This window comes from Macrobrachium rosenbergii, chromosome 14, assembly GCF_040412425.1.
Source record: "Macrobrachium rosenbergii isolate ZJJX-2024 chromosome 14, ASM4041242v1, whole genome shotgun sequence".
In the NCBI taxonomy this organism is placed as follows: Eukaryota; Metazoa; Arthropoda; class Malacostraca; order Decapoda; family Palaemonidae; genus Macrobrachium; species Macrobrachium rosenbergii.
This window is the reverse complement of record NC_089754.1, coordinates 34474884-34490628: the sequence shown is the minus strand read 5'-3', so window position 1 is coordinate 34490628 and position 15745 is coordinate 34474884. Positions and strand designations below refer to the sequence as shown.

Here is a 15745-nt window from a genome sequence, read left to right as displayed (position 1 = left end):
CTAAAAAAATAATTTTGATGTTTCATGGAAAAACATATTTGACATTAACACTAAATAAGTGATTTTCAGTTTGGGTTTTTATATTCAAGTATTTTTTTTTTTTTGTTCTCATAACCTCTGACAGATTCGCGTTTTTAATCAATATTTATATACCCATTCTCCAGTCCGGGTATCGCATTGCATTCCTAAAATTAAGTTTTTTTTAATCTGTTCTTTTAAAATAAAATCTGTTTTGATCTTGTATCCCGGTACGGACGAATGCGTTAATTACATTTCATAAGCAACCTTGGCTCAAGATATTAATTTCGTCATTGCATCAATTAACTTGTAAACATTTTCACCTGATTCTGTTCCCAAGAGACAAAGGTTTTATCAGCTTCTCACAGCCATAAATACACAAAGTCTATCCTGCACTTGTTTTATATTCAAGGACGAAGTTTTTGTCTTGACAACGCTATCCGGATAACGAGTTTATATATATATATATATATATATATATATATATATATATATATATATATATATATATATATATATATATATATATATATATATTAGAACCAACATTTTAATTTGATTGTCATATCGAAGGACAGTTGATGTTCGTGTGGTTTCATATCTTATTAAGAGTTTTTATTCGATTCCTGCCAAAAGGCATTCATCTTTGTTTCATCTTTAAATCATAAGTGCAATTTTTATTTTATTTTCAAATTCTAGAACGAAAGATTTTATTTAATTCCTGTACAGAAGGACGAGCGTTTTATTTTAATTACATATTTTATGACGAAACCTCTGATTTTTATATGATTCTCTTATCGAAGGATGATCGTTTCATTTTCTGTATTTAACTTAGGACGAAAGTCCTAAGTTGTTTCTCACATCAAAAGACAATTATTTTTACTTGATCTGATTCTCACATCGAACGACTTTCGTTCTTATTCGATTCTCACACCAAAGGACGACCGTTCTTCAAATTTTATTCTCGTCTCCCAGGGTGCACACACACACACACACACACACACACAGTAATCCCACAAATCATGGCCGCAATCAAGTCATTACGTAACTCTCCTTAGTATGAAGTTATTTTACTTGATGACTTGTTTATCTCTTTACCGGTCATGGAAGCCTCTGCCTTGCCCATCTTTGGCCGATCCCTTGCTTTACGGAGCCACTTCGTTCGTGGCCGGCTTCAGAAGCATGAGTAAAACGATGGGTATATATGAGTGAGTAAGGAAGAGAGCATGAATACCCAGAGGCGACCCAAGACACAAATGACGTTGAAGGTTGAGCGAGTAGGGGAATTGACGGTTTCCTTTCTCCCACGACCTCCAGTCTTTTTTTTATTCTCTCTCTCTCTCTCTCTCTCTCTCTCTCTCTCTCTCTCTCTCTCTCTCTCTCTCTCTCTCTCGTTTCTTCCTTTTATTCTAACATTATTCCTTTTTTTTCATTTACATTCTTAAATTCCATTTCCGCCAGGTTATTTTTTCATTTCACTTGCAGACAATACAGGCATAAATGCCAAGATCAAAAACACCAGAAATTCAAACAAAAAGAATATGTCCTTTAATAAAACTCTTGCTTCATATAGATGAGCTTAGTTGTTAGTACTTAAAAAAAAAAGTTTTATTCAGATCAAGATTAAAAAAAAAAAAAACTCAAGAGTTTACATGCAGTTTGCAGAACTCTTTCTATCAGGTCTGATAGGTCTAAGTCTGGGTAAAAGATGAAAAACTGTATAAAAGGAAAGACCCATAGTCTGCACTGAAGTCTCGAGTCCTTTTCACTTGCAATATAACAGGTTCCTGTAGTTTTATAAAGGAGTGACTTGTCATATCCTACGACTTTACTTTGTGACAATGCGAAATTCGGATATAATCAACTGACCCACCAGCCAGCAATTACTCTTTCATAGATTTGTACCAGGGAGAACAGCACGAACTGGTTTTTTATCTATTTAATTTTTTGGAAGTTTTATCATTACTTGATAGTCGATTGATGTATAATTTCATTCGGATACTAAATATGAGACTACTATGTATCTTGTAGTGTGGCTTTTAAATTATGCTTAACTCGTAGATTTTGTTTTTCCACAGAGTTTCAACAAAATCAGATATTTCACTTGGAAACAGTTGTTATGTTTACTGTGGCCTACTTTGATAAGCACTTCTATTTTAATCGACAAGCTTGTAGACTAGGTGTCCAGATTTAGATGATAAAATCGAAAAGAGAACTTAGTGTACTGTACTTCAAGTCTAATTTCAGCGTCTCTGAATGTCGGATTCTACCGTATAATTTGGTTTGTTTACAAGGCGGATTGCGCAACACAGAGACCTCTGCGCAATCTAACGAGAAACCATTGATGTTGAGCAATCTGACAATTTCTTCCTAAAACTTGAATAATATTTTTCATTAATTATAATTCCTTAATAATCAAGAAAGAGCTTTAATTGTTAAAAAAGGGTTATTCAGAGTGAAAGCAGGTTTTCTTACATGAACATGATGAGGAAAAAGTGGGCTGACTCCTGGAGTAAGACTAAAAAAATCGGCAACTCCTATGATCACCGTTGCGCACATTCATTCCTCCCAAACGAGAAATGGCCACTACGAGATCTTGCGTGCACGATCACAAGCTATTCGCAATTTTCGTGAACACCAAATCAAGATTCGTCATTTATGGCTGAGGTTATCGCGGAAAGTCATCGTGTTGGTGCTTGGTCATCACGAAAAATTAGCTTAGGGGTACCCGTGACGTGGGTCTGCAAATCTTTTTTGCGTGCACCGCCATAACCATCGTTTTTTCAACATTGCTAAAAATGTAAAGGTGAGATTAATCCCCATCAGCTGTAAACCAGACTGAATTTTGTTGTAGGCATAGTAGTAGTTCATTGTTAACTAGGCCTAGCTTCTTTACGTTCGATGACAGAAGTTGATATTCATCCAATAGGCTAGGCCTAGGCTAATATAGTGCATTTAAGAGTAGCCTAGCCTATAGGCAAGTTTTTCTTTTTGATATGATTTTGATCCCATATTTTCTTCTGGAATTAAGCCCCGCACACTCCGTCCCCCATCTAAGCCTAAGAATGGAAGGAGCCACGGCGGGAAACTGAAATAACTGAGTGAGGGAAAATAAAGCCTGTGAAGTACTGGAATGTAGCCTAGATTAGCGCAACCACCAGTAACCTAACCTGACACTGGGTGCTTTGTTCTGCCTATCAGGAGGGAGTTGAAGTGCTTTCTTGGAGTGATAAACATATTTTAAAATGCAAGGAAGTCAAGAAGTTACGAGGTCATTGTGGGAATTAGAATATATCTGGTAAAAGTGACCACCTTATTCTACACAAACATTTCAGCCTGAAAATTCAATGACAACTAAAACACTACAATATGACGGGTCTGTTGTAGCTGTAGTAGAATGTAAGAGGACATATATCTGCATGCATGAGCTGAAATAGGAATACATCCTTAATTGTAGCATGTTAATTTGGCACTCAAGAAGCTCGCTTGTGTTGGATTGAATCCTGCCAAGGAAAGTTAAAGCTTCTACATTTATAACCCACATATTTACAAGTTTTGTAGTGATAAGCATATCCAAAAGTGTAAGGAAGTTGATAAGTTGGTAGACTGTAGCTCTCTCTCTCTCTCTCTCTCTCTCTCTTTCTGTATATATATATATATATATATATATATATATATATATATATATATATATATATATATATATATATATATATATATATATATATATATATATATATATATATATATATATATATATATATATATAATGTATATATATATGTATATATATATATATATATATATATATATATATATATATATATATATATATATATATATATATATATATATATATATAACTGGAAACCACTTTTACCTGTGAATATACAGTAATGGACACAGTTCAAAATTATCACATTAAATATATACTGTTATATACAAAATTATCACATTAAATATACACACACACACACACACATAAATATATATATATAAAATAAGAAGGCCCATAAAACACTAAATACATATATTTCACTTGTTTCTGTGCCCCTGTTCATGGTGAACAGGGCACAGAAACAAGTGCTGTATACATATATGGGCCTTCTTATTTTCATATTACACACACAGGAAAGACATTCATATATATATATATATATATATATATATATATATATATATATATATATATATATATATATATATATATATATATGTGTGTGTGTGTGTGTGTGTGTGTGTGTGTGTGTGTATATATGTATACAGTATGTATACGTATATGTATTTATGTGTATATATGTACAGTATATATTTAATGTGATAATTCTGAACTGTGTCCATTACTGTATATTCACAGGTAAAAGTGGTTTCCAACCATTAACCTAGTATGCAATTATGAAACAGCTTTCCATTGAGATGTGATTTCGACATTCTTTTTCATTGGAAAAATTTTGTTAACCTTTCACACCTCATCAGAGCCTAATTTATTATGATGAGGACCATTGTGGGAAATTATTGTTTCTGGATGGGGAAAATTTAATTAGTAAAATACGAGGATGCAGCCTAACTCAACCTTGGGACTGTGTATCAAGTACTTTACTGACAATTACTGTAAAATTTCCAGAACATTTCACACATATTTACGAAGGCCATAATGAAATTCAAGTTAAGAGATTAAATACGTAATGTATACTTTTATAGTGTTTTAAGTATATGAACACTTGTTCCCACTGTACTGTACTTGCACCTTCAATAACTAATACTGTACCATTTGCATTTCACCCATCTGCAGTTTATCCTAAATTTAATGTAAATAACTGTTTTGCAAATAATGTTATGCTTGTAGCATTGCACAAGGCATCCTAATGACAATAAGCAATAAAATCTAGCTGTCAATATTATTATTATTATTATTATTATTATTATTATTATTATTATTATTATTATTATTATTATTATTATATTATTATTATGCCCGGTCAGTCATTGGTCACAGAGAAGGAAGTCAGTCATCATATCCGTGTTTATTTTTAGCGTCATTAATTTCGGCTTTCTTTTGTCTATCAGCTGGGTCCAATTTAATTGTCAATTACAGTTTTATTATAATTTCCTTGAATAACTTGTTATAACTAGCTTAAAATAGATGGCCTTGATATTTTTAGAATGTCGCATAAGTTTTGGTTTATTTTGACTTTCTAAAAAGACGTAATCAGCTATTATTTCTGACATATATACATTATATACAGTATATATATATAGATTTAAAATCCACCCAGAAACCTTTTCGTGAAAATTGATTAGGGAGCCTGTTACCCTTTCAAACATCAGGTGCTGAAAACCACTTAATACAAATTTTTAATTTTTCAGGGTACTGTATTCTGCAAAACTTGCACAAAATGATAACCTCATAATTTTTTTAATTCAACAATTTCCCCATCATGGATGATGTTTGCAACAAATTGATATCAGTCAGGTACTGGCTAAATCATTTCTGCTTTTTAACGTATTTTTCAGTATCCTTGATAGAAGTTATTCCTATTCATTTTGTTGTTCTTATTCTACCAAAATGAGTAAAGTTTTTCCCAACAGGTTTGGCTAAGATATCCCAGATCGTAATAGCAATGTACATTGTTTTTCGAATAAAAAAGAAAACTAAATCACATCATGGTCTTAATGACGCCGAAAGGAATCCATGAAACATAGGGATGCACGTCAGCTGATGATGCCAACACCATGAATCCTTGATATTGGCCAGGTCCTGCTAAGGACACACCAGTTTCAGGGCCAGCTAGATTAGTCCACCTACGTAAGCCTGAGGGGTGATGACGTCACGTAGTATGTTCCTCACATTACTTCTTCCTATAGAGTTTGCTTGAGAGTGTACTTGAAATATTCACTGTCATTTTAAATACATTTTGTTTATAACCCGTGAAGATAAATAAGTTGAATAGGTTACTGTTACATAACTATTGTTGTATTATCAAGATAGGGCAACCGATCGAGGCTACGGTCTACCCCAACGCCAAATCAAAGTCCTTCAAAAGAAGGCATCGTGCTTACCCATATAAAAAAATGGGAAAAAGCACGTTAAACGAAGAAGAAGAAGAAGAAGAATATTCTCATTCTTGCTTATGACTAGAAGCCATTTAGGGGATAATATTTACAAATGAAAATAAATATAGCAGATGAAAATAATCATTATGGAGGACTTCAGTAATGTTTTGGAAAAATTAAAGGTGGTCAAGGATGTTCCATCTTATTAGTTTCATTGTATACTTTCTTTTCTAGAATATGCTTTGCACGCTTTACCTCATCTTTTTGTGTTGGCCTTATATTTTCTCATCTCTTTCATTATACCTTCACTGGGTAATTATTCGTTTTTGCACAAACATAGCCCTATTCCCTTAATTTTTTGTTCTTCCAAGTTTTTCATATACGGCATTTTTTAATGTCCCCAATATTTCACTGTACACTGACACTTAAAATGGCTTTTGTATTGTAGTAATAACACATATTAGTATTATTTTCATCATCTCTACGGGCATTTTCTCCCGTTATATTACAAGAAAAAAAACTCCATGCGAGGTGTGGCAGATATGCATCCATCCGTATTCAATCTTGCGACCAGACCCATCGTCAGCATCCCAACGAGATATCGACCGCCGCGGCCACGGGAAAAGGTTCTCATAAATGTCTTTCCCGGTCCCCATTAAATTTGCAGCCGCGGAAAGGGGCTATTTTGAGGCGCTCGTTCTCGGTACTTTCATGTCGCTCATCGGCGCCAATTCTGCGCCTTGTAAATGTCACCTGTTGTGATTCATGCGTCCTGAGGTTTTGACTTCTGTTCTCGTGGTGTGTATGTGTGTGTGTGTGTTTTTCACCTGTTTTGATTCACATGTCCTGAGGTTTGAGTTTTATTCTCTGTCGTTCTGTGAGTGTTTTTGTGTGAGTGTGTATCTGCGTTCATGTAATATGTTTGTGCGATTATATGTTCGCTTATGTCGACTCATATGCCCAGAGGTTTGAATTTTACTATGTATGTGTATATGTATGTCAGTGATTGTGCGAATTCACTTGTTTTAAGTCACATGTCATGGGTTTCCGTATTATTGTGTGTGTGTTTTTGGGGAGGGGGCGTGGTCTGTTCTGCTTAATTTATCCTGACGTTTTTAATCTCTCTCTCTCTCTCTCTCTCTCTCTCTCTCTCTCTCTCTCTCTCTCTCTCTCTCTCTCTTCTCTTGTCGTTATGTATGTCTTCGGTATGATACATTGATTTTCATAACAATGACATTAATGTCATAGGCCATTTTTGGGCATAGTTATTATTTTTCATTACAGTGTTATGTATTCAATTCGTAATCTCATAAAAATACATAAGTGTTAATACAAGTTAATATACTATGATTTGGAGCCCCGTATACCTAATCTACGCTCTCAAGGACAGCATTGTTAAGCAATGTGATGATTTTTCTGACTCTTCATATAAGAGATGGTCGAGAAGGCAATTCTTGACCATAAAGACACTACGTACCGTCCCGAAGCTCGGGGCAAGGCAGTTTTTTCTTAGTACTTTAATAGGGGCTTGTGATGAGAAAGGCTAGCCCCGAGCTGGACGACGGCAGGTCAGAAGGTGGAGTTCATTATCCCTAGAATGTTTTACGCGGAGGAAATTGCGTTTTGTGTAGTAGGATTTATATGTGCGGTAATACTCTCTCTCTCTCTCTCTCTCTCTCTCTCTCTCTCTCTCTATATATGTGTATATATATATATATATATATATATATATATATATATATATATATATATATATATATATATATATATATATATATGTATGTATATGTATGTATGTATGTATTATATAAATTTCTGACTCGTGTCGGGGATCGAACCCAGATCTTTCAGTTGAAAGGCCAGGCGCTACTAACTGACCCTCTGTGAATCAGAAAGTCATTTCTGTCACACACATGATTGTATGTTGATTACTTACATTATATATATATATATATATATATATATATATATATATATATATATATATATATATATATATATATATATATATATATATATATTCACATATATATATTTTTACATTCACATACACAGTAATCTCTTATATCCAGGATTTTATCCCACCAAAAATAAACGAAGAGTAACACACCTATTTCTGAGAACTGTAGCTATTCTTCGTCGCCATGAAATCATTTCTAGGTATCCCACAATCGTAAATTGGGGTTTGGGAGAATTCCTCTTTTAGCCTGCGCTATTTTAAAATGAGTCTTGGCTATTTTTATATACACTCAGTCATGGGTGATTCCAGTGATGCATAAAACAAGGGTACTATTGAGTCACTTCGTTCTAAGCGCTTACCTTGAATGCCGTTTTTTTCTTAGCCTGTTTGTTAATAGAAATTTTAAACTTATTTTATTTTTTCTCTTCATCCATACATCCAGTTATCTCGTAATTGCCTCCTATCAAATCATGTGACCTTTTTCCAGAGCTACAAATGTTAAGGATACCATTTGCATGGAAGATTTTCATGTCGTTCTATTAAAAGTTGTTTTGTATTTTATCAGTATATATTATATATGTACAGTATATATATAAATATAATTATATACTGTACGGTATATACATATATATATACACATATGTGTGTATACATTTATGTACATATATATATTTGTATTTTATCAGTATATATATAATATATATATATTATATGTCTATATATAAATATAATTATATATACATAAATATATACACATATGTGTGTATACATATATATGTATATACATTACAGTATATAATGATATTTATATATATATATGTATATATATACATATATATAAAATATATAATACATACTGATAAAATACAAAACTTCTTTTAATAAAACGAAATGAAAATCTTTCATGCAAACAGTATCCTTAAAATTTGTAGCTCCAGGATGAAGGATTTGACATGATTTGATAACTGAATGTATGGATGAAAAAATATATATACATACATATATATATATATATATATATATATATATATATATATATATATATATATATATATATATATATATATATATATATATATATATATATATATATATATATATATATATATATATATATATATGTGTGTTATATATATAAAATATTCTTGTCAGGTTGGTCAACTCGTTACCTCTTCTCTTTAAAAGTAACATTTTCTTCACTGTTCACCGTTACTAGCTACTTTCAAGGTCGTCGAACGACCTTGAAGCACCATGGATATATTACCACCGTCATGGGAAGTTATGTTCAAGTTCTTTTACGCATTTCGTACATTCCTACGAGTCTTGAAGAACATTTGTTATTGAATGTTTTTTTATTATTTGACGTGGAAGATTCCCGTGAGAGAATGGAAGTGAAGGGAGACGAAACTTGAGGTAGACTTTTTAACCTACCCTTCAGGTTTTATGTGTATTTATATTAGATGTATAATATATATGATATGTATATATAATATAATATGATATGTGTGTGTGTGTGCGTTTAGGATGTGGGGCTTAAATCCTGTCAGATTTTCACCAAATAATTCATTTAGTTTGTCGAAGGCAAGTCCATAAAGACAAGTTAAAACTAGGTTGGTAATTTTTCATAATTATGCACATACGGTGGGACTCATTACTACTAGCATCAGGCCGGTAAGGTTTGTTTCAAGTTTGTATAACGCTTGTTTTACGTGTGTATCAACTCTGCCCTTAATCCCATACTTTTATCGGGGGTTCTAACAGTCTTTGTTATGATGATGTTAATGATAATTCTAATGCTGTTAATGACAATATCAGAAGTGATAATGACTGTACCCCCTTGGAGAAATACCCAGAGGAATTGCGGGCACGTACAAATGCCCAGAATTCCTTTGACCTTTGCTGAAGGCAAGCGATAAAGGGAGGCGGATGTACCTTAAACTGTACTCTGAGTCCCCAACTTAGCTTTTTGTCATGACAGGAGAGCGCGCATGCGCCCCATACGCTTTAGGAATCGTACAAAAGGATAAAGAGGAAAATAGGGCCAAATGAAGGGACCTGGGAACGAAAAGATTCGTTGTTACTGTCTCTCTTTGTTCTGTTCCTTTGTGGAGTCTTTCTTTTATCCAATTTCCTGTTGGTCAGTTTGTTTTATTCGTAATTATCATTTTCTACGGGGCCTTCAAAAATGAACATAACCCGGGCTAGAAAAAAAAATTGGACTCTGCATATACCGAGAAAACAAATGGCATACCGTCAGTGCACCTCTGTAGGCATTACTAAATAAGGTTCTTTGCAGCGTCCCTTTGGCCCCTAGCTACAACCCCTCTCATTCCTTTTACTGTACCTCCGTTCATATTCTCTTCTTCCATCTTACTTTCCCTCCCTCCTAACAATTGACTCATAGTGCAACTGCGAGCTTTTCCTCCTGTTACACCTTTCAAACCTTTTACTGTCAGTTTCCGTTTCAGCGCTGAATGACATCTATATTGTATTGTATTCTATTCCTATTATGGCTATCCAAGAGGTCTCCAGTAAGGAACTTAGCCCAGGCTACAAAAAGTATATTGAAGAACTGTAACTTATTTTTTGGTCTTTGAAAGACTTGCAGGAGACTTATGAAGGAATATCCTTGTAGGGAAGGTTAAGCGATTGATTATTTGCTTGGTACTTCAAATTTCACCAGTCAAATAGATGTTTATCTTTCTTCCTAGCACTTTTTCAGTCAATAGAATTCAGTTTGTTTAAGGTATGTTTTCACATGACAATAATGTTTTTTGTTTGTCATTATTATTATTATTATTATTATTATTATTATTATTATTATTATTGTTTATGTCATTTAATCAAGATGACTTTGTTCTAATTTTTCGTTTCTGATTTTACCAAGGTTTGTTAGAATACAGTCTTCCATGTATGGAAAGGAGTTCGACACTAAACATCCTGCCAACCAGATGCTCCTAAGTGAAGGTGAGTAATTGATGTTTACTTACAAACAATTGGGTATGCTAGATAATGTTTCATTTTTGGTAGCTCTTTATGTCAGATTGCCCGAACCAGTGTGACATATTTTTGTGAATGTGGAATATTTATTTTCTTTGATAAAAGAATTCCCTTTGTTTTCACGCGTGTACCCGATTGTTAACAGACAAATGGGAAAGACATATGTGTGCTTTGTGTGCATATTTGTCAGGTAACCAACGTTTTCCATTAATTACCCATGCGAAACTTTGCAGCCATTCCCGCTTATGTATAGATCTCTTCATTTTATTAATATTATAATGGGGCAAACGAACAAGCATTACTTTATACTTATTGAAAGAAGCACAGTTTTGAGGTCCACTTTAGAGGACCAACATAGCTAAGGAAAGCGAGATCAGTTGTGTCTTTGAGCTTCTTTCCTCAAACTCTTGTAGCCTCTACAGCTCTGTTACTAACTCGGGCACTAGACGAACACCATGCTTCTTGTCTCACTCTTCATACTGTTCTTTTACTTGAAGTGGAATCCACATCTTCAAAGTAATTCGCCTAATCGTGATTCAGCTCCACCTATCACATACACACCTGAGAATACAGGTGTGTCTCAGGGGAGGACAGCTAAAGCGATTACCACAAAGAGCCAAAACTGGAGATGAGTTGATGAGTCACAGTTTGTCAGAAGTGGCGAAGTGGCTACTGTATTGGACATATGCCAAGCCTCTCAAAGGTCAAGTTCTCCTCCTTTGACCACAGGTCCCCATTCATAAACAACAGCAGATTACTTTTCGGGCTTATCAGATGTCTACAAATGGATGTATAGTTTCATAGTTTCTCCACAGTCAGTTATCTTATCCTTCAACTACTCCTATATTACTAACGTCTTTTTAGGGGTCCATCGTATCACTCCTTGATTATGAACAGCCACCCTGGTCAACAGTGGCACTGATTTCTATATACCAGTTTACCTATAACTGGCATCCTTGTGACGGCGATGGCATGTTCGCTATGCCACCAGGGTACAAGTGTTTATGAATAAGCTATCAGAGCTGTGCCTGCAGAGACTGGTGAATGAGTGAAAGTTCGCAGGAAGTGGAAGTTGATCAGTACATAGGAGTGGTAAAAGTGTTAGCGAAGGTGAAAGGATGAAAGATAGGTCTAAACGTTTTGAGATGGTTCAGTCATGTGGAAAGAGTGGGGGCTGATAATTTGGTGAAAATAGTTTACAGTACATAAGTGTTTGGAGGAAGGGGGAAAGGAAGGTTTAGAAATGGATGGATAGATAGTGACAGAGATGTTAGATGAGAAGGACCCTAACATCCAGGAAGCAAGAGAGTGCTTGTAAGATACGGAGATGCACAGTGTAATGGATGTATGTCTATGCACAGTATGTATGTGTTTGTGTGTGTGCTTGTTGCGTGCGCGCGCTGTTGCATGTCTCTGAACAATACCTTGTTTGGTTAATCACATAACAAATAACAATGTATCTCGGTAAGGATTATTGTGTCTCATGCGCGTGGTTTTGGTCGTCAGCATCATGGTGTTTGCATTGTATCTGAACGACCATAATGCATGCAGAAATATATTCATTTATATCATTGATAGTAATAAATCTAAAAGAATATTCTAAGAATAACTAAAAACATTAGAGTAAAAATAACTAAACTCACTGAAAGAGAGAGAGAGGGATGCTGAGAAGTATGGAATAAGTACAGTACAAAAATAAGGTTGTGAGAAGGTAGTAACGGTGGGGTGAGGAAAGGCCACAGAGAGAGAGAGAGAGAGAGAGAGAGAGAGAGAGAGAGAGAGAGAGAGAGAGAGATCCCAACAGGCTGCTGCTGCTGCCGCCACTCGACAGATAAATAAAAATGAGACTCGTTCAGTGTAAGACTTTAGTTCACGGTGGAACCATCCGACCACACAGCTCAGCCAGCCAGCCAGGTCAGTCCGTTGTTTTCGGAGCATATTCTCGTTCTCGTCTCGTTTGAAGACACTTCTTTTTCCTTTCGTACTGGGACAAAAGTGTTCAGAAAGGCTTAATCAATTAGTTTTTGTCGTAGATCCTAAAGGGTCAGTCTTATAATCACAACATCTGTTACGAATTTGATTGATGGGGTTCGTGGATGAAACGGTGTTTTGTTACGAGCAGTCGACTGGGTGACTGTTTCTTATGCAAAGCATATCTTGAAATACTGTCAACATTCGTGAGGATGACATATTAGACTTCATGTCTACATATTCCGTATGCAAAGAATGTCCTGGATTACTGTCAACATTCGTGAGGATGGCACGAAACATCGTATCTACATATTTTATATGTAAAGCATATTTAAAATACTGTCAGTATTCGTGTGGATGACTTAAAACTTCGTATCTATATATTTCTTATGTAAAGTATATCTTAAAATACTGTCGGTATTCGTGAGGATGACAATAATTCGTATTTACATATTTCGTAAGTAAAGCATATCTCAAATACTGTTAACATTCTTGTGGATGGCATCTACATATTTCGTATGTACAGCATATCTTAAAACACTGACAGCATTCGTGAGGATGATGTAAAACTTCGTATCTACATATTTCGTACGTATAGCTCATCTTAAAATACTGTCAACATTCGTGGGGATGACATATTAGACTTCGCATCTATATATTTCTTATGTAGTGTAAATCTTAAAATACTGTCAACATTCTCGATGATGTCATATTAGACTTCGTATCTACATGCTTCGTTTTTAATGTCTTAACATACTGCCAACATTCGTGATGATGACATGAGAATTCGTATCTACATATTTCGTATGTAAAGCATTTTTAAAATACTGTCAGCATTCGTGAGGATAATATAAGTCTTCACATCTACATGTACCTTATGTAAAGCACATCTTTAAGTACTGTCAACATTCGTGAGGATGACATATTAGATTTCGTATGTACAAATTTGATGTATTCTTAAAATACTGTCAATATTCGTGATGATCACATAAGACTTCGTGTTTACATATTTCGTATTCATAGCATATCAAAGATACTGTCAGCATTCGTGAGGATGACATAAAGATTCGTATTTACATATTTCGTATATAAAGCATATTTAAAATACTGTCAACATTCGTGACGATAACATGAGTCTTCGTATCTACATATTTCATACGTAAAGCATATTTAAAATACTGTTAACATTCGTAAGGAATACGTAAGATTTCGTATCTATATAATTGTACTTGAAATACATATGTTCATACTGATACTGACACAAGAACAAAGTGTAGTTTTAAACATTGAACAAATTGTAGTTTTATTACGATTTTTTTTTTAATTCTTGCTTGCTTTGGCCTGAGAATATTAAGTAGTGTTTTTCAGTGGCACCAGTGCTATAGAAGCCAAAGAATATTGACCTGACGAGTACATTTCTAGTACGTCTCCGTTCTCTTGATAAAGTTCTGTCTGATTCCCAGAAGTGGATGAGTTACGTCCTGTCTGTCCAGTGATCGTAATTCATTGAGATTACCTTTGGTAAAACTGATAGTGGTTATCATAACCGCTACATAAGCCTTTAACCATTAAGTAGTAGTTCGTGACTTGTCACTATAGCAAACGATTCTCGTAATGTAGTGGGGTTTATCGAATGGTGATTGTGCTGGTTTTCGTATATCAGTGTTGTGTGAGAAAGGTGGTTATACGGTGGATATGCAAATGAGGAAAGTAATTTCCTTATGTGGGAAGTTACATGCCGACAATGCAGTATTGTGGTTCATGTAACATATTCTGTAATGCAGTCGACTTGTTTAGGTTCGAAATGAAGGAAAAATCTACCAAGGCTGGTGTAATTCTCTCTCTCTCTCTCTCTCTCTCTCTCTCTCTCTCTCTCTCTCTCTCTCTCTCTCTCTCTCTCTCTCTCTCCTTCCGTGCCTACTTACGCACACACATTTGTTCGATAAATATTCCTCAAAGATTCGTTACCAGAACGTAACACAAGTTGCAAGTAGGCTGGATTAATCTCTCTCTCTTTCTGTGCCCATACACACACACACACATATATATATACACACAAACACAAACATTTGTGTGCAAGTAGGCTTCTGTCCTTGAATTCCATGCGCCATTACGGAGGCCAACGTTGATCGTGGCATCAAGTGGCATAACACGTGTTATTTATTCAATAAAACGTCACTTAACGAAGACAGATTGAGCTCAGCAGGCTGTGACGTCACGTGTACTGTGGGAAAGGGCTGATTTGTTATGGTACCGCACCCTTTGTGCCACGGGGCAATGTCAAATGACGTGAATACATGTCATTAAGAGTCAGTGTTCCTCGAGCTGTAGGCCTCTCTCTCTCTCTCTCTCTCTCTCTCTCTCTCTCTCTCTCTCTCTCTCTCTCTCTCATTAAATTCATTCCTCCTCGGTCTGATGGGCCTGCCTCATTCTCCCTCTCTCCCTCTCTCTCTCTCTGATCTCCTCTCTCATTAAATTCAGCCCTCCTCAGTCTGATAGGCCTCTCTTTACTCTCTCTCTCTCTCTCTCTCTCTCTCTCTCTCTCTCTCTCTCTCTCTCTCTCTCTCTCTCTCTCTCTCATTAAATTCAGCCCTCCTCGGTCTGATAGGCCTGCCTCATTTACTCTCTCTCTCTCTCTCTCTCTCTCTCTCTCTCTCTCTCTCTCTCTCTCTCTCTCTCTCTCTCTCTCTCTCTCATTAAATTCAGCCCTCCTCGGTCTGATAGGCCTGCCTCATTTACTCT

At 35.1% G+C, this 15745-nt stretch overlaps 1 protein-coding gene across 3 annotated transcripts in view; it reads left to right on the top strand.

The window, feature by feature from the left end:
* Positions 1–2045: 2045 nt before the first annotated feature.
* Positions 2046–15745, top strand: part of LOC136845910 (uncharacterized) — a 60859-nt gene continuing 47159 nt past the window's right edge. Inside the window, exons 1-2 of one of the 3 annotated variants that reach the window (XM_067116393.1) lie at positions 2046–2824; positions 10920–10999. In XM_067116393.1, coding sequence (XP_066972494.1) covers positions 10942–10999 — 58 coding nt within the window. In that variant the 5' untranslated portion in view covers positions 2046–2824; positions 10920–10941. Of the gene's footprint in view, positions 2825–10919; positions 11000–12787; positions 12947–15745 lie in introns of those variants that run through there. The other 2 variants (XM_067116394.1, XM_067116392.1) reach the window with 2 other exon arrangements.